The sequence below is a fragment of the Melozone crissalis genome, unplaced genomic scaffold (assembly GCF_028551555.1).
Source record: "Melozone crissalis strain CALT ecotype California unplaced genomic scaffold, PUWL_Pcris_2 ptg000027l_1, whole genome shotgun sequence".
NCBI lineage: Eukaryota > Metazoa > Chordata > Aves > Passeriformes > Passerellidae > Melozone > Melozone crissalis.
The window spans coordinates 16488412-16507380 of record NW_026535805.1 but is presented as its reverse complement, the minus strand read 5'-3'; the positions used below and the strand labels follow the sequence as shown (position 1 = coordinate 16507380).

General features: G+C 40.8%; 2 protein-coding genes across 2 annotated transcripts in view; one reads left to right on the top strand and one right to left on the bottom strand.

Moving 5' to 3' along the window:
- The first annotated feature begins 120 nt into the window (after nt 1–120).
- Nucleotides 121–6596, top strand: NDUFAF7 (NADH:ubiquinone oxidoreductase complex assembly factor 7). Its single transcript, XM_054279147.1, has 9 exons — nt 121–225; nt 308–388; nt 1736–1846; nt 2773–2983; nt 3480–3538; nt 4240–4353; nt 5146–5289; nt 5597–5770; nt 6144–6596. Exons 1-9 carry the CDS (start codon nt 136–138, stop codon nt 6354–6356), a joined length of 1197 nt encoding a protein of 398 aa, XP_054135122.1. The 5' UTR covers nt 121–135; the 3' UTR covers nt 6357–6596.
- A 982-nt stretch (nt 6597–7578) lies between these two features.
- PRKD3 (protein kinase D3) overlaps nt 7579–18969 on the bottom strand; it is a 42714-nt gene continuing 31323 nt past the window's right edge. Inside the window, exons 12-19 of the mRNA XM_054279138.1 lie at nt 17223–17275; nt 16774–16846; nt 13720–13826; nt 12987–13148; nt 12424–12522; nt 11351–11618; nt 10382–10467; nt 7579–9740 (exon numbers count right to left, since the gene is read on the bottom strand). Of these exons, the coding sequence (XP_054135113.1) occupies nt 9567–9740; nt 10382–10467; nt 11351–11618; nt 12424–12522; nt 12987–13148; nt 13720–13826; nt 16774–16846; nt 17223–17275 (1022 nt within the window). The 3' untranslated portion in view covers nt 7579–9566. The remainder of the gene's footprint in view (nt 9741–10381; nt 10468–11350; nt 11619–12423; nt 12523–12986; nt 13149–13719; nt 13827–16773; nt 16847–17222; nt 17276–18969) is intronic.

Genomic DNA, 18969 nt, shown 5'->3' with positions numbered 1-18969 from the left:
CGCCCTTCGCGGGGCCACCTCGCTGAGCCCTCCTTTCCCCTTCTCTCTCCTTCTCTCCCCACAGCTCCGGCGGCGGCGGCGCGGCTCTGCTCGGGCGCGGAGGGCGAGGCGGCGGCGGCCGACGGGGCCGGGGCGATGCTGCGGCACCTGACGCGCAAGCTGCGGGCCAGCGGGCCGGTCACGGTGGCCGAGTACATGCGGGAGGCGCTCACCAACCCCGGGCAGGTGCGGCGGGGCCGGGCCGGGCAGGGGGGACCGTGCCTCGGGCCCCGCTCACCGCGGCCCCTGGGCCGCTTCCCCCTCGCAGGGTTACTACACGCGGCGCGGCGGCGTCGGCGAGAGCGGAGACTTCATCACCTCGCCCGAAATAAGCCAAGTGTTCGGAGAGGTAACGCTGCTCCTCGCGTCCTTAGTTACTTGTTGTACTTTAACCACGCGGGCCTGGCTGGAATCCTGGTGGACAACAAGCCATCCATGAGCCAGCAGTGAGCCCTTGTGGCCAAGAAGGCCGATGGAATCCTGGGGTGCATTAGGAAGGGCAGTGCCAGCAGGTCAAGGGAGCTGATCCTGCCCCTCTGCCCAGCCCTGGTGAGGCACATCTGCAGTGCTGAGTCCAGTCCTGGCTCCTCAGGACAGGAGAGACGTGGAGCCCCTGGAGTGGCTCCAGTGAGGGTAACAAAGATGATTGAGGCTCTGGAGCATCTCTCTAATGAGGAAAGGCTGAGGGAGCTGGGCCTGTTCAGCCTGGAGAGAGGCCCTGAGAGGGGACCTCATCAATGTCTGTGAGCATCTGAAGGGAGGTGCCAGGAGGATGGAGCCAGGCTCTGCTCCATGGTGCCAAGCAATAGCACAGGAGGCAATGGGCAGGAACTGATGCACAGGAAGCTCCACCTGAACACGAGGAAGAACTTTACTGTGCACTGGCACTCAGATTGCCCAGAGAGATTGTGGAGTTTCCTTCACTGGAGACATTCAGGAACCATCTGCACACAATCCTGTGCCATGTGCTCTAGGATGACTTACTTGAACAGGTCCAGGTGGCCCAATGTGATCCCTTCCAGTTTCCATCGCAACTGATTTCCAAGCCAGTGTTTACATACCTTATCAATGTCAAAACACTGGAGTAGCAATGATAAGGTTCAAGTTATTTCCCAAGAGAGAAATTGGTTTTGAGGGAAGAAAGGGAGTTTTGTTTTTCTGAAAGTCCTTTGTCTGAAACACCATCTGTGCTTAGTAACACTTCACTTTCATACAGAACTTGCTTATAAATAAAAAGAGTTATGATGATTTTCCAGTGTGAAAACTCTCCTCAAAAATAATCTCCAGAGTTTGGTCTGGCTCAATCTGGTTTGTGTATCGTTTCCAGAAGTGAAGATTGGCTAAATCCTGTTCTCAGTGATGCTTTGGTAAATGCATTGTCAGAAAAAACACTTGTCCAAAGGCACCTGGGCAGTGACCTGCACTTAGGTGAAAGTAGCTCTAGCCAGAACAGACTTCTCACATTTACTGATGGGCTGACATTCTGTTGGGCTGACAGCAATCAATGACCAATGTGACCAATGTTAGTACTTAAAGACAAGAATGTGATGTTATGTACCATAATTCTTCTTAACTTTGAAATACTGAGACAGAATATTGCCATGTTATTTAAGTTATTATCAGACAAAAGGCAGGCATGATTTCCCCAAGTGCTGAAGTTGTTACTGTAGCCCTGTGTGCTGTTTCTCACTGGCAGCTAATAGGAATATGGTACATCAGTGAATGGATGGCCATGGGCAAACCGAGCACCCTGCAGCTGGTGGAGCTGGGCCCCGGGCGGGGCACCCTCACCGAGGACATACTGCGGGTAGGTGAGAACATCCTGTTCTTTCCTTCTGCCTGTATTCCACAGTGAAACCTGAAGGGAGGATGTTTTGCTGCCAGGGTTTACCCTTCCCTGGTAGCCAGATCACCTCAGTCAGGGTGGCAGCTCAGGCTCTGATTAGAGTGGAGGAGTTTCTGGGACCAGGGCTCTCAGGGGGAAGCAGACTGGGGGCCAGTGTGTGCACACTGCACAGACACATCTGTGACCTTCCAAACACCACTGGATAGAAGGGCAGGGCAGGAATATTCCACTGTAAATTATTTCTGTGTAGGGAAACATTATCCAAACTGAGAACCATCTAGGAAGGTGTTGCTGTTGTGTAAATGAGATGGAGACCTTAGTGTAAGGAAGAGAATGGGGGAGTGCAATAACACAGAATGAAACTGTGTTAATTCCTTTGGGCATTTCAGGGCCTTATTTCTTTTGAGTTGATGCTTTGTATTCAGTCATGCCTGCATGGCTGTCTTAATGAAAATGCTGCTGGTTCATAAACAGATTGCTAATGGGACTTAGCACCACATAAGAACTTTTATTCTATTTATATATGTTAATAAAAATAGTGAAATGTGGGATATCAAACACTTCTTCAAGGTGGCAGGGAAAACTGAACCATTTCTCTTCTAATGCTAGATCTTCTACAGGTCTTAGAGGAGCTGATACTAGTCTTCCAAATTAGCTTTTCATGTTGTTGTCCTTTATTAAGACTTATGAAGAAACTCACACTTCCTACTGGAGGAGCAAAATGCAGTCTCTCTCTAACTGAGAGATTTTGTTAGTGAAAGCCAACTAAAACCTTTACCTTGAATAGTAAATAGTGAATAGTAAATAGTGAGAAGGAAGGTTAATACTTACACCTTTGATGTACACAGCACAAGACTGCACCTAATAGAATTCATCTGCCTTTATAGGTCTTCAAGCAGCTCTCCTCTGTCCTTAGTAAATGTGATGTCTCTGTTCACCTGGTAGAAGTGAGCCCCAAACTCAGCGAGATCCAAGCAGTGCTGCTGACAGGAGGGAAGGTGCAGCCAAGCCCTGAGGATGAGTCTGCTTACATGAAAGGCATTAGCAAGACTGGAATTCCCATCTTTTGGTACAGAGACATTCAAGATGTGCCTCCAGGTAAGGAGCTTGAATGCCTCATTAAAGGGAGGGTGCCCTTCCTTCTCTGACAGCTTTTGATAGCAGAGGGCATCTCTACTAGCCTTCACACTAGACAGAAAAGTAGTTATATACATACTTGTTCTTACTTGTATGAGTCTGAGGCAGGATCTTGGTTCATTTTCATCACTGCTACCTATTCTGTCTACCTTCATTTGGGCATAGCTACTCAATTTCCTATATTCTGACTTTTTCTTTTCATGGGGGAGAAAAAAAAACACTTTACTGGCTTTGCCTGAATCTTCTTTCACAAGATAGTGATCTGAAATTCATGGATTGGCAGCTAGAGCTAGCTGTAGAAATGGTATCTTTAATGTGTGCAAGCTGGAAGTAATTATAATTTTTTCACAACCACATTAACTAGCTTAATTCATTAAAAATCATAAAAATATTTTAAACTGGAAGCTGCTCTGGAAGTATTAATAATTTAATACATTCTTTTTTTACCTTCCCACAGGTTACAGCTTTTATCTAGCACATGAGTTCTTTGATGCCCTGCCAATACATAAGTTTCAGGTATAGCAAGATTATTATTTTAATTGTGACCATCTGCTTAAACACTTTTTCTCTTTGAGGAAGAGCAGAATCAAAGTGCCAAACAAGTCACATGCCCTGTCTCTGGTGATGAAATAATTCTAACTGAGTTGGACAAATAAGGCTTAATTCAGCTGAAAACTGTAAAATTAGTAATTATTTTTGAATGGAAAAACTTGAGGAAAGCTAAGGATTTCTTTCTCCTGAGATAACTCTCAAGGTTTTGGGGTTTTTTATTCCTTATGCTACATTAATGCAGCTTTTAATTTCCACATGATTTTTTGCAATACTACTAACAAAAGACTGAAGGGCTTTCACTTGAATAGTAATGAGAGCAGCAAAATAGAGGCTAGATACGATTCAGAAGTAATTTATGAAAATCACCAGTAGAATGGAATCTTTTATTTTGATAAGTTAAATGTTGCACTCTCAATAGAAGAGGCAGCATGTTTCTTAAGAGCATCATTCATTCCTTTTAAGTGTAATTAAACCTGTATTTGTTGGCTCTGCACATGAGACTCCACCACAAGCTTTTTCTAAGACAGCTACTGGAATTAAAGAAGAATGAGTAATAGTTGTTAACAATGTATTTGGGAAAAGGCTTGACATATTATTTCGATGAAATGAACAAGATACTGTGGTACTGTTGAGTGTAACCTGAGTGCTTCGGGCTCGTTGAACAGCGCACGGAGAAGGGCTGGCGTGAGGTGTTGGTTGATATTGACCCACAAGTTCCTGACCAGCTGCGGTTTGTCCTGTCACCATCCAGGACCCCTGCAACACTAAACTTCATTCAGGTGAGGTTATGCCTCCCAGAGCTCATCCTTACACCTCTATTGACTCTTTCAAGTACATTTAGTGCTTCTCAGTTACTCTGACAGCAAGAAGAGGGCTCTCAGTCTATAAATTAATAGAGTTTAAAAGTTTCTGCAAGCATTTAGCTTTGTATGCTGTGAAACTGCAGCACAAAAATTACCACATGTATCAAACTTCACAAAATAGGAGCTTGAACACAGAAAATGCTTCAGAGAGCAAACTGAGGCAGCAAGTGACAGGCAGAGTTTTCCACTGTGTGTGGCATCACCATCTCAAGAGTGGCCCTGCCCCAGCCAAGCTCTCAGCCTGCTGCAGGGTACTCAGGGCAGCTGCCTGGCCTTTAATGGAGAGTCACTGTGGTTTCTTCCTGAAGTGCACTGGATACTCAGAGCCACTAAATTAGGTACTGGAGATTAAACAGAGCTACAGAGTCTCACACAGGAAGGCCTCTCAGAAGGGTGTGCACAGCTGAAGCACTATTTTCCTTAAGTACCACAGTAAGGAAGTTTCACCTGATACAGATATTCTTGATAGAAAAATTTGCATTTCACTACAGGTTATTGAAGAGAGTACTGAAATCCAGCACTCAGAAAATACTAAATGAGAATGAGTGATAGTATAAACTAGCTCAAGCCAGTGTAGGTAGCCTAGAATGCACCTCCTGTACCTGCATGTCCCTGCAGAGCCACAGCCCCAAGACACCAGGTGTGAGGGATACTTGCCTTGTGCTTGTCTGCTAATACAGGTGTTCTGGTCTTTGAACTGTGCACTAGCCAGAAGAAACAAGAGACCACGTGGAAGTGTGTCCTGAGGCTGGTGTCATTGTGCAGAGGCTGGCCTCTCGGATAGAGAAGGATGGTGGGGCCGCTCTGGTCGCAGATTACGGCCACGACGGAACCAAAACTGACACGTTCCGGGTAAGGCATTTACCTACAGCAATAAGCCAAAAGATTCTGTTATCTTTGATCATTAGGTTCTTGTAAGATAAACTTCCTAGTGGGCATAATAGCAAAAACTGCATAGAACTGAGTAATTCCTGTTTAATCAGTACCCAGAAGGGTTTCTATCAGATGGAAAGGCTAATCTGAGCTCTTGCTACATTTATCTCTAATTTTCCACGTGTAATTTGCTATTGTCACCACTCAAAGGCACAGCTTAATTTTGCTGTCTCCAGCTATGATGGTTGGACTACAGCTGGGTGTAATCTTCCAATTTCATTTTCAGGGTTTCCGGAATCACCAACTTCACGATGTGCTGAGTGCTCCAGGTACAGCAGACCTGACAGCAGATGTTGATTTCAGCTACCTTCGAAAGATGGCCCAGGGAAAAACAGCTACCTTAGGCCCCATAAAACAGAGGGAGTTTTTAAAGAACATGGGCATTGACCTCCGACTGCAGGTACGAGAGTGTTCACAGCTGCAGAGCTCTCCCAATCCACAGGCAATACTCTTAAGCAACACAAGAGCTCTAGTAAAAATCTTCGGTTTTAAAATTAAGTTGTTCAAAATAGCACGTAGGTGTGAGATCAGCACATTGTTTCTGCTAGATGTAAGTTACTCCAGATCGCTGAAAGTAAACTGATCATATTATATTTAGGAGCACTTAATGCAAAACTTGCATCAGTGTATGGGCTGTGGGTCACCACTGGTGATCTCACCAGTTCTACCAACCATCACAGCACTGTTCAGTGAAAAGGATGCAAGAAGGGATTGCAAGTATGCAGGAATTCATAGGAATGCAGGAGGGGCTCTAACCTGCTTTTTTTTTCCAGGTGCTCTTGCAGAATTCAGGTGACACAGCAACTCGTGAGCAGTTACTTCACAGCTATGACATGCTGATGAATCCCGAGAAGATGGGGGACTGTTTTAATTTCTTTGCCCTGCTGCCTCACCACAGACTTGTACATGCTGACAAGAAAGATAAGCCAGAATCAAAGCCTCCCCTACCACCAGTTGCTGGATTTAATGAACTGTTACTAAAGTAATTTCAAATACTATCACAAAATGCATGATGGCTGTTTCAGAATAATTGTGGTGCAGCCCACCAAACCTCTGGACTGACCTACTCAAAGCAGTACGAGTGGAAATAAGACTGCACACACAGAAACCAGAACACTGAGAATGAACAGTGGTTTGGGGGTCTAATGAAAGAACAGAGTGAAATGTTTGCTAGTGGAATCAAAACTTGTCAGTAACAAACATGCACTAAGGATACTTTAAATGTATTCAAATGTATACTTTGGTACTTGAATAAAATCTAGATGCCTTGACGTCTCTGAAGATATTTTTATAAAGAGAATAGTGACAGGATGCATGTAAAAGGAGTTCCTGCTGGCTGAATTTCCACAGCAGGACATATTTAATAAAACCACAAACAAGAAAATAGAGAACCATTTACTCCTAAGAACATTTGATAGAAGAGATAATTCACGTAAATAAAAAAGAACGAGTCTGATAGGGAAATAAATTTTATTTTCAAGCTTACCAGAGGATATTTACAAACAATGGGGTGTATAAAAATATAAAAGTACTTGACAGTGTCATTTTGAGGCTATAAATTTTACATGAGCTTTTTTCTAGCATCACCATAGCACTATTGCTTGAATGAATGCAACTTAATTCATCTAGGGGTAAGGGTATTAAACACTGTAACCTACTGTTGTCAAAGTCTGCAGTAAAGGTAGAAAAACGGGAATAAAAAACTCAGCTATTTTTACTACTCTAGGAATTTTACTCATGATGTAAGCCTGATTTTTTTTGGTTTCCTGACTGCTACCTGCTTGTGGCTTCTCTTGTCTGGCTCCATAAGTCTGCATATGATCAGGCAATCTCCTCCAAAGGCCAACAGAATTATTTTTATTTTAATACAACTTGAAGAATAAATAGTTCATATAATATTTTAAAGCAGAGCAGACTTCATGGGGAGAGACAAAAGCCATGCCTTCTACTTCATTATTGTCCCCTCCTTCCTCTATTGCTGTTGTGCTTTTTCAAGTGACTGAGCTGCTTTATTTCCTCCCTTACAACAACACAAGAAACAAACCCATAGGTAACCTGAAGTAACAGCTCAAGTAAAAAATCTGAAGTTTAAAACCAAACTGTATCTACATATTACAGTTAGGATGGAATATAGCAATAGCTTCACTGAAATTTGGTCACTTGAGCACTGCAAGTTTTTCAACAGCATTGCTTTCCTTGCCAAGAGCAGGCAAATACCAAACTACCAATGTCAGCGGTGATTGCTCTGCTTGCAGAGGAAAAGCAGTGCCTCTGTGAACAATCAGTCCTGAAACCCTCTCTAAACAGGGTTAAGAATGCAGAGCTCAGCCTTTGCCAACACAGACACCTACAAAATGCAGTGGCACATAGATAAAGGGCAATGGGAAAGCAAGAGTGAGTTACAGACCCAGACCTGCCTGTGGGCACATCCTTCTGCAGCTGCCACTGACCACTGCCAGGTCACTGCTACTGCAAGCAGCTGCCAGCTCTGAGCTAACCATGTAACATTTTAGGTACATCTAACAACTTAGAAATCTGCTCACCTGTTTCCTTACCTGAATAAAAACAGTAGAAAAAAATACTTATCTACACACAAACAAAAAAAGAAATATCTTTGTAGGAGAGAGGAGATACCCCAAAGCCTCTCACTGCCTTTGCAGTTCAAGCCTGTATCAGTATTTTAGAAATATTTCCAACTAAGCTCCAGTTAAGCAGCTTGGCACATCAGGGATGCATACAGCCATCTAGCACCGTCCAGGAGCACAACACTGTTACCCACAAAAAAAAAGAAAGATTTCACCCTTTTCATTTTTTAAAATAAGACCAATAAACCTCTTCCATTTGCATTTAGCATTACAGCCTCAAACTTCTTTGAAATACCATTAACTTGAACTGTCCAAGGGAATCATTTCCAAATACTGCTGCTTCCCCTCTGCTGTGCCACAAGTCCAATCAGCGATTGGGAATCCTTCAGTTGAGGCACGAGCACAGAAAAAACTGAGTTAGGAGTTGCTTTTGGACTCTTCATTCAGCTCAAACAGTTCTGAGCACAGTACAGAGGATGGGAGGGGCTGCAGGTTAAGGTGGGAAGGCAAAGTCCTTTCTCCTACAATCCAGCTGCCCTGGCAGAAGCAACAGCTGATGTGCTATCCACTGTTACTTCTAGGTTTTGAGCAGAGTTAACATAACAAGCTAGCAGGCTACAAACTACTCCTGATCTAAGTCCAGGGAACCTTAAAAAATTAGAAAAATATTAGAAGAATTTAAAAATTTTATTACTCAAAATGACAGAAGAAAGCTGCATGTATTTTTCCCTATTTTTCCACATCCTTCTGCTAGAAGCTGGTCTTCCAGAGTGAAAGGATATGCTACATCAAGTCTTGTGTGCTCTCTGCATTATTTGTGTAGTTTTAAGGCAAAATGCCTTTGGTGTGTATCAATGACGTGCCAGCCTTGCACAGCAGCGCTCTGTTGTGGCTTATTGCTTTTGTTAACAGACCAAATAAAAGCCTAGCACAGCTTTGGTTGTCGTCTCTTTAGAATGTCAGCGAGCATTTCAAGAGGAATGTAAGAAGTTATGGGGTTATCCTTTTTTTTTTTTTGGTTGCTTTCTGTAAGAAGTTCAATTAGGGCCAAGACACACATATTTAACTGTCTAAACAGCAGCAAATTATTCCTTCATGTATGAAGCTGTATTCAACTAAACCACCACGTTTTGCTTTAGCCAAGGTATTCTGTGCTGATTTCTTTATGGAGTCTCTTCACCATCCACAGTCTGAGAAACGGGAGATGTATCTAAGTAACAGAAAACAGTCCTCTATGGCCTAGTAAATAGGGATTAGAAAACTATTACAAAACTTACTGCATAGGCTATGAGAAAACAAAAACCCTTGAAAAACACAAACCATTCAGTCTGTACACACTACACCTCTGTAATGGCTTTGTAGCCACCCAGCTGGGTGAAATGCTACCCAACTGGGCTCTGTATTCCACTGGTTCAGTAACTTCTCCAAGTAAAAGTCAGGGATGGAGAAAAGTTTGCAGACAGCAGTCTATTCCCATGGCAATGGAGGATCCTCTGGGGCTTCACACACCAAACTACGTGTACGGCATTTGGAAAGAGCAATAGCTGTTCCACTTTCTTCAGTTTCTGCCTGGAGCATCCTTCTTTGCTGCAATTTAGCACAATAAACAAATCAAGGGTCTTCTTCCATGTCATCTGGATTGGGAGCCATAATGAAGTGCTGGGGGTACTCGAGGTTGTGCTCGTAAGCGTGTTCTTTCCAGCGTGCATCGTCGCTCTCATGGGTAATGTAGCGCTCTCCAATGCGGGTTTCAAATTCTCTGAGGTCAAGCCAGGTCTGATAATCCTAAGGAGTAAAAGAGATTGAAGGAAGCAGTTTTAAGAAACAGCAGCACTACATTCCCACAGATAAGTTCTGCAGTTTGTGTCCATTTTTAGTGTAAATAGCCACGAGATACAACCAACAAGATCTGTTTAAAAAAAAGTAAAAAGCCCCAACATTATCCACAAAGAATAGTTCAGAATTAAATAGGCTAGTATCTAAGGTTGTCAAAGCAGCAGATAAAGTCCATGCCAAACAAATCTTTTCTAAAGGGACTACAAGTTGTGGCACACACCAGGCTGTGTGTCCATTTCAGCACTGAACAAATAATGTTTGCCTCCATGCTGACATCACAGGGCTTCATGCACTCATCATTGCCCACAGTCAGGGGGGAAGCCAGGAGAATAAACCCATGTTGTTGTCAGACAGAAAGGAAAAGGTGGCAGAAACAGTAAGACAAATTTCCCTTGAGGAAAAAAGGCATTCATAGATGGTCAGAACCCTGGAGCACATCAAATGTAAAGCTAAAACCAGAAATGTTCAAGCATTCATGAATGCTTGTTAACAGAATGTGACACTTGCAGTTTTCAAAGGCCTCTGAAGGATTTCAGCCAAAAAAACTATTCACCCATTATAAACATAGTGAAAAAGTCAGATGGGCTTACCTGTAACCATGGGTGACTGAGGGATTTGTCAACACTGAAACGTTTTCTCATCTTCACTTGAAGTAAATTGTTTATTAAATCAATGGCTGGCAAAGAAGAACAAAAATTATATTGTTAAAACACAAATCACCTCTACCATCATTCACATACTGCAGTAGAAATTATTTTTTTATGTGTGAATTGTGTTTGAATTCCTTTGCATTTAATCAAGCTCTTGAATTTTCTATTTAGCTTTGTTTATGTTAAATGTGGCTACAAAATAGGTATGGAGTAAGTTCCCCCTACTTTTGATGGAAACACTAAAAGCTTTACTGTGTTATTCGTTAATCTTTTTCCCTACTGCTTTTAGTGATTTTCAGATATGCTAAGAAGCTTGAGCATAATCCAGTGTTCCACAATAATAGAGGTACTTCCACTATTGTATACTTTTGTATAGGTCCTTCCACATCTGCCCGTGTATTAATCATGTATTAAACAAACATGGTAACAACACAACCAAAGCTGGCACTGGAGAGCTCTAGAGAACAGCTTTGTAAACTTCTAGGTTGACACTTAAATCTGTACTTCCTAATGTACAAGCTAAAATTCCAGATTCAACTTTGAACCATTTCTGTGATTATAGTTCAGATAAAATATACCAGCATTCAGCAAATACCCACACATGAAGTAACTTTCCTTTGGGACTTTTGGCAAGTGTCAGATTACTCATCCCATTCATCATGCATGAAATTTGTATTTCTTGCTAAATCTCCCCTCTCCCCTGCCCTGAAAATTATCTAAAGCAAATGTATTCCACAATTTATCTTTCACAAATATATTTATCTCATAGTTATCTACTTTGGCATAGTCTACTAAACTCAAACTATCAATATTTTTCACACTCCTTCCTAAATGAACCTTGAAGTTTAAGCATTTGAAAGCATTACCCACATACACAAACATTCTAACAGAGAAAATTAATTTCTTTACCTTCACTAGAAATTTCCTTCCAAGGATTTGGTGGGTACATAAAAGCTGCATTTTGGATCTGATCGTTGATATCCTCATCTTCATTAAAGGGGAATGTGCCACTGAGGCTGACGTAGACGATCACCCCCACTGACCACATGTCCAGGGAGCGGTTGTAGCCCTTGCTCCGGAGCACTTCGGGGGCCAGGTACGCAGGAGTGCCCACCACAGAGCGCCGGAAGGACTTCTCACCAATGATGCGCGCAAAGCCAAAGTCACACAGCTTCACCTGCAGCAGCAGCACATTTCAGACTCGGAAATCCCTGCCTCACTTCACACCCTTTCTGCCATCACTTTAACATTGTATGCAAACAGAACAAAGCCCCATGGAAACCAGTCCATTAAGGTTTTAGGTTGCTGGGTTTGCAGCACACAGATCAGCCGCGCATCGGATCAAGAGCTGAACTGGCTCTGCACAGACTCAGGTCTGAGGCAGTTTGTGTATTACACGACCACAAGTGTGCAAATAAGGATGAAGTATCTTGATTCCAAACCCAGCTCATTTTCAGAAGTGAATCCTCACTCTCAAAAGGCACAGAAGCAAAGTTTAAAACACACATGAATCCCAGCCAAATCACATTCCTCTTAATCATATTCCTGAAGTTTCGGCTACACAGAAATCAAACAATGAGTTTTAGCTCGAACTCAGAGCCAGCAAGCTCTTGACAGAACATCCCAGTAAAAAGCATTAACATCTGGCACATGCAATGATGCTCAAATCTTCATGATCCTATAACAGTTCCTCAACTTGAACACAGCAGGCACTCGTGGAGATGAAACAATCCAGACCAAGTTCAACATGTAACCCCAAGTCAATAAGCCCTCCTCAGAGTATAAGGAATAGCAATGCACTAAAGGCACTTAGTGAGACAAGGGGGAAAAAAAAAGAGACAACTACAATACATGCAGTTCAAGTAATTCTAGAAGTCAGCTGAAAATTCCACAAGAGGTTGCTTTTTAAGCAGCAATGCCAATATTGCTTTAAAAAAAACCCAATGAATAGTAATGAGAAGTATTGTTTAATCTTCACTCACTTGAGGGAATGGTTCTGCTGATGCTAGTAGTACATTTTCTGGTTTTAAATCACAGTGCACAATATTCTTGAAGTGTAAATTCCTCAAAGCAACAAGTATCTACAAAACAAAAGAACGCTTTCAGAGTATATTCAAGTAATATATTCAGAAGTGTCAAAAGACACACAGACTAACCAATACAGCAATTTCTATCAACAGAGTCCTCAAGAACTAACTCATATATACTGTGCAAGTACTGTTTTTCTAGCTTACCAATACTTGAAAACAAGGGGATTTATTTTCCTCAACCCTTTCCCCCCCCGCTCTGATTTTTGAATGCTTACTCTTTTGACATTCATTTTTAGATGTCCATAATGTTATGTCTTGGGAAAGAAGGGCCAAAAAAATTAACATAAGAAACATTCAAAGTCCTTTTCTTGTTTATTCAGCTTTCTTTAGATGTGTAGCTCTCTCTGCTCTCTTCTGAATAACAATACAGAAAACTCCTTCTCCAAATTCTCATCTTATAATTACAAAACCCAAATCTAGCCTTTCCCCTCAAAGCAGAGGAACTGACTGCTCACCTGAGTGACCATGAACTTAGTTATTCGTTCTGGAAGTCGGCTTTTCTCACTGGAAAGAATCATCTCTAGCATATCCCCATGCAGCTTTTCCATCACAACAAAGACTCGTTCTGGGGTTTCAAACATACATTCCAGGTTCACAATCCCAGGGTGGTGCAAATTCTAAAACAAAGTAGCATAGGTACATTACTAAAATAAAACAATATGAAATAACCTGAATTACACAGAAATGCTGACCACAAATAAAAAAAAAACAGTTAAAGAGATGCAGGTGAAAAAAATACCTGAGGAAAGAAACGAGCTTGAAACAAGTGTCAACCCATGAAACACACCAGCTACTAAGGATAACTAGTTTAATACAACTTAGCTCAAATGATTAATTTTACAGTTGATGCATGTTCTGTATTCAAGTTATTGAGTATAAGAATAATACTCAAAGATTGAGGAGCCAGCAGTGGAAAACAGCAGAAAATAATACTGAGGGAGTCAACATGGAGCCAAAGTTCATGGCTTTAGTGGGACACCCTACAGTGGGGTAGATATCACCCCCAAGTTATCAACTCCACCAAGTACTCAGGAGTTCCTGCTTTTATAAGATTCCCTCTTCCAAAAGTACTCAGAAATCACAGATGTAAATTTAACAATCAATTCAGAAAACTTAGACACAATACAAAATCTCATTAATGGTCTATTTAAGACAAAACTCCAACACAATTCCAAAACGCTTTTATACCTGGAGAATGGCTACTTCATTACGAAGCTGACTTTCCTGTTTAGTTGGAAACCTCATCTTGTCAATGACTTTGATAGCCACATCTCTTCCAGTCTTCCTATGTTTTCCTAAACAGAAAGTCAGTGTCAGCCACCAAGAGGTAGAAGCAATTTATAGCTACTAAATATTGCAGCAGAAATTCCTTTTTGGGGAAACCAGTATATTCTGTCAGGTGTGCAATATCACCATATTTATATTTAGCATTGCAAATGGTATATGAGTAAAAGAAGCGATCAACCTCCACAGGAATTCTGTAGTTTAAACTTAACCCAGTTACCACTCTGCTGTCAGGTACACATACACTGACATTAGATGTACTGGGTGAAGTTTTTGCTTGTGCAAGGGACTTGCACATGAGCAAGTAATAACTGCTCCACAGAATATTGCCTCTCCTGCAAAACCAACAACAATTCAAGGCCAAAGTGAAAACAGATCTACACAACCACTGTAGTGGTTTCATACTTTCATGGGCTCCATGTGCACAGGAAATTACACACCTAATACTCTTTGGGAAACATGAGAGCAATTAGGTACCCCAAAGAACAGCAACACATTTAACACCCGAGGCAGTCTGCTGTGATCAAAAAGCCCTAAAAGGTTGTGGTAAGAAAGAAAATGTGGTAAGAAAAACACCATTCTGACAGCACCACATATTATTCCTTGCTGCAACCTGCATCAGCTCCATGAGAAGCATTCTGCAATACACAGCGAGGTTGTGTCCAGGGCTAAGTGAGGAGCTGTGACTGCTTCCCCAGCGTCTTCACAGCTGCACAACTGGTTCCTTTCAGTCACATCAGAGAGGTTAATGGGATCACACACTGCAAGGCCTTGGCAATCTGAGACACTTAGTACTAAACTATGAGAGAACAGTAAGTCTGCACCAAAGAAAAGTGTCGTTGTCCACTCAGTGAAGGGTTTGGAAGCCATTTTAGGAGAAGGGGTGACACACAGAGCTACAGTGCAAGTGGCACAGAAGGTTCTGCCAGCACTGCTGTGGGAGCCCAGCCACACCTCAGCAGCCAGCCAGCCTCTCCTGCTGCCCCCTGGTCAGCACTGGGGCCAGGGCTTAGGCAGGGCACAGGAACTGCTCCACAGTTGCTCTCTCTGCCAAGCAACTACTGCACCTGCCTTTAACATCATCATGAATAAAGGGCTTAACTCCACCAGACAAAGGAAATTATATTGAAATGTAGCACAAATACAATCAATTACAAACTAGATGCAAAACACAGAGGGCAAATGCTAGATTGCTAAAGAATGTAAAGCAAACCAATCCATCTAACAAAGCACCTAACTATATAAGCTGGACTACAGCTAAAACTTGCCCATGAAGAGTAACAGACAAGCAGCTTGAAAATTCCTTTTGTTAAACAAAACACAGCCAGCCAGTTTCCAGTGCAAGTTTTACATCAGTAAGAAAATGTCAAGAGTAGTTTTTTCTGTCTCCCTTTTTTCAGATCTTTCAAACTAATTAAAGTTTGAAAGGAAAAGCAGAGGGAAACTGTTCTCACTGATACAGGAAGTTGGATATCTATATCCTATAACTTTTGATTTGCAATTTTGAAAACGTTTGTCAAGAATAGGGGACACAAAAAATGCAACAAAAAATAAAAACCCAATCCAAACCCCACAACAATGAAAGCAACTTAATGTTTCCATTAATTGTTACCATTATTTCAGTATGACTACACAGGTGCAGATAAGCCAATATCCAAAGCTACCAGGTCTAGCCTCTCCAAACACCAGCAACAATTAAGCAGTGTGTAGAGCCAGAAAAACCATAGTCTTTTATACTGTCCTCTCATACTCTTTCAGCTTGTGATTATTTTAAGCCTTTATTCAGTAAAAAAAAAAAAAAAAAAAAAAAAAAAAAAAAATCAATGAAAGCTTTTTGTAAGTGTTTACTACACTTACAAGCACTTGTAAGTATTGAATCATGCAAAACATCAAGCTGAGATTTATCTACAAGGCAATTTAGGAAAAATGAAACCCAGTCATTAAAATAACTGTCTGCATTTGTTAATTTCTATTCATAAGAGAGGGAGGATATTTTGATTCACACTATGCTTTAAGAAATGCAGAGGGGGCAAAAAACCTGATCTCTTTCAAGAGTGATGTAAAACCAGACCAAACTGTATTTCCACCAAGCAGTTTAGAAGTAATAAAGTAGCTAACTACACAATTGGCAAACAGAAAAATCAAAGCCACAACACTTCCTGATTAGAAAGAAAATGTGACAGAAGCAGAAAGATTACCACTTGTAAATCATTACTTATGACTTTTTCTCTTTCCAGATTTATGGTCTGTGGTTTTCTCAACACTTGAGATACAACATGAGATTAAAAAAAAAAAAAAAAAAAAGATAGAAACAGAGTTCATATGCATTTCTAGTATTTCTCTTTTTTGTGATGACATATTAAAAACAAGTTATATGCTGCAACAGAAGGTTTTAAAAACTAGGTGATAATACTAGACTTGAAACCTAGGGCTAACATGCTTGGCAAAGAATACCTCTTTCTACTTTGCCCTGCTGACAGAAATTTGTTTGCATCAAATAAGTCAATAACATGTTTGCATCCATATTTCAAACCATAAACTATGTGTTTTTCTAATTGCTTTTGGCCACATCTCTCAGGTGTAATTCAAAACAGGTATAACTGACAGCAAATATATGACTTCTAATACTGTAAAGCACAGTGTTAGAATTTGCAATTTAAAAAAATCATAAAGCATGGTCAAATTGGATTGCTTTGTATTTTACTGTGGCCAAAACAAAAATGCATATTCTAAACTGATAAGGATGCCAATGCAAAACTGTAAATGCAAGAATTTATTTGTAAGAAATACTGTACACAGAATTGCAGAACCACGCAGCAAAGTAATCCAAACACAACTTTTAACATGATTAACTTTACCTAGACATTCTAGATACAGCTAAGTAAGTATGAAAAAGATAATATTATCAAGCAGACATTCTACCTTAATATATGCATAATGGAACATAATGCAATTTACCTCCATATACAATACCAAACTGACCAGAACCCAGCACTTCATCAGCAAATATTTGGTACACAGAGCTGATATCCTAATGCATAAAAAAAAAGAAATCACAAATATCAGGAGTCATTAAAATGTTCAGGACCACATTAGGTATTACTGGCTAGGCTGTAATTATATCTGGCATTAATCAAAACCTGTAAAAGGTACCATAATTACACTGAGGAGTGAGAAAACACAACAAACTTTTCCTGAAGAGGATCCACTGAGCTGCACCAAAAGCAGGGACACACATTCATAAAAACTAACAGCCATGGCAGGTGAGTAGGTAACTTCCTGCACATAACATGGACTTCTTTACCTAAGTGCTCTGGGGCTGCTTTCTCATCCAGACACTGCTACTACCAATTACTTTGTAATACTCAGTCAATAAACATCACTGTAATACAATGCACATGACTCACCACATTCTCCTGGACCTGGCAATTTGAAACAGAGATGCTTAGAGACAATTCTTCTGCAATAAAGAAGATAAAGCCAAGTTAGTAAATAAAAAGGGCAGACTTTTTCTAAAAAGAGTGGAAAAAAGAGAATCAACCAAAAACCCTTTACTGACTTCTAAACCAGAATCGGTGAAATGATTTTTAGTTGCAGAAACTTCATACTCTGGAACTCATTAGATAAATAACCCTGGAAGTTTTGCTGGGATTATTTGTCTTTTTTTGTCTTATTCCTGATTACAAAAACAGTAGAGCAATACAAGTGTGTACACAATAGACAGCTGGAGAACCAAAAGCAACAGTAATTGTATCATAGTTCATTAAGTGAATAATGATTTCTGGTAGCAATAAAGAAAAACACAGGCAAGAGGAGCAGGCAGACCCCTCATAATCAAATGAATGTAGCTTCTTATCTTCTGTGGCACCAAGATATACAGAATTAATGCATAAGAAAAGGAAACAAATCAAAGAAACCAAATAACAGAATAACTCATAATTAAAAAGGCAATAAAGCCCATAAGATTAAAAAAAATTCCTTGTTTCATGGATAAACTATCTAAGCAAATCAATCCTTGGAACATAAGGGCACATTCAGGAAGTGTAATTTCCAAGTAAACATATCAGATAAAGAATTCTCCAGTCTGCAGCAGACACTGACGTGGATTTTTCATCGCAGGAATAACATTGATGAACAGGCAAGAGGTGAACCAAGGAAGGCAGGAAATACCCTTCTCTTTTGACTTCCAAGGTAAAAGTAAAGCATCTCAGAGTAGCAGACATCTACCACTTGGAGTCTGTCTCTGAAGGCATTCCAGACCCAACTGGATGTGTTCGTGTGTAACCTGGACCCTGACTTGTCAGTGGGGTTGGACTGGATGATCTCCAGAGGTCCTTCCAACCCTAACAATTCTGTGATATTATGTTAACTTAAAGAACAAAAAGAAGTAACTCACCTACAATGTAGCTAGAAAACACACTATAAACTTATTAGCAGTTCAAAAAGAGCCTTTATCATCCTAAAGAGAATTTAGAGAAAAAAAGATGTCTGATTTTTGCCACCTCTGCTTTATCTCAAAGAACTTTACCGAGAGAAGACAGGGACAATTACTAATTCTCAAAGACACCCTGAAGTCTGCATCTGAAATATGAACTCTGAGTCAGTACTTAAGTAACCATACAGAACACAAGGGAAAACAAAGAAGTTAGACAAAAAAATTCCTAAGGTCAAAAAACTGCTTCAAGGTAACTAGAAAATAAAGATACAGTTTTTGAAAGTGTTTAGCAGAACACACTGAACTCTTGTCCACAGATGGCTACAGAATAAGAAATAACTCAGAGGTAAAGAGTGAGTTATTCCTTCCAAATAAATCCATTTTTCTAGTGTCTGAAATGTGCAAGAATAAGGGCTAAAAAGCAGTCACTTCTAAAGAAATTAGTAATGCCACAATTCCACACAACTTCTACAGCAGGTAGGTTCTCTCTACAGTAGGCAGGTTTCTTTCTCATTTCAGCTCAGAATCGCTCCACAAAGAAACAGCCAACCCCAAACATCAGATAAAAAGGATGGTGGTTACAAAGGATTCTTTGCCATGGGTGATACTAGAAGAACATCCTCATTTCTAACTACCTCTGGCCATAATGGGGTATATAAGAATTAGATGATGCCTTGTGGACACTTTGACACTACAAATTCCCTGCTGCTGCAAGTATT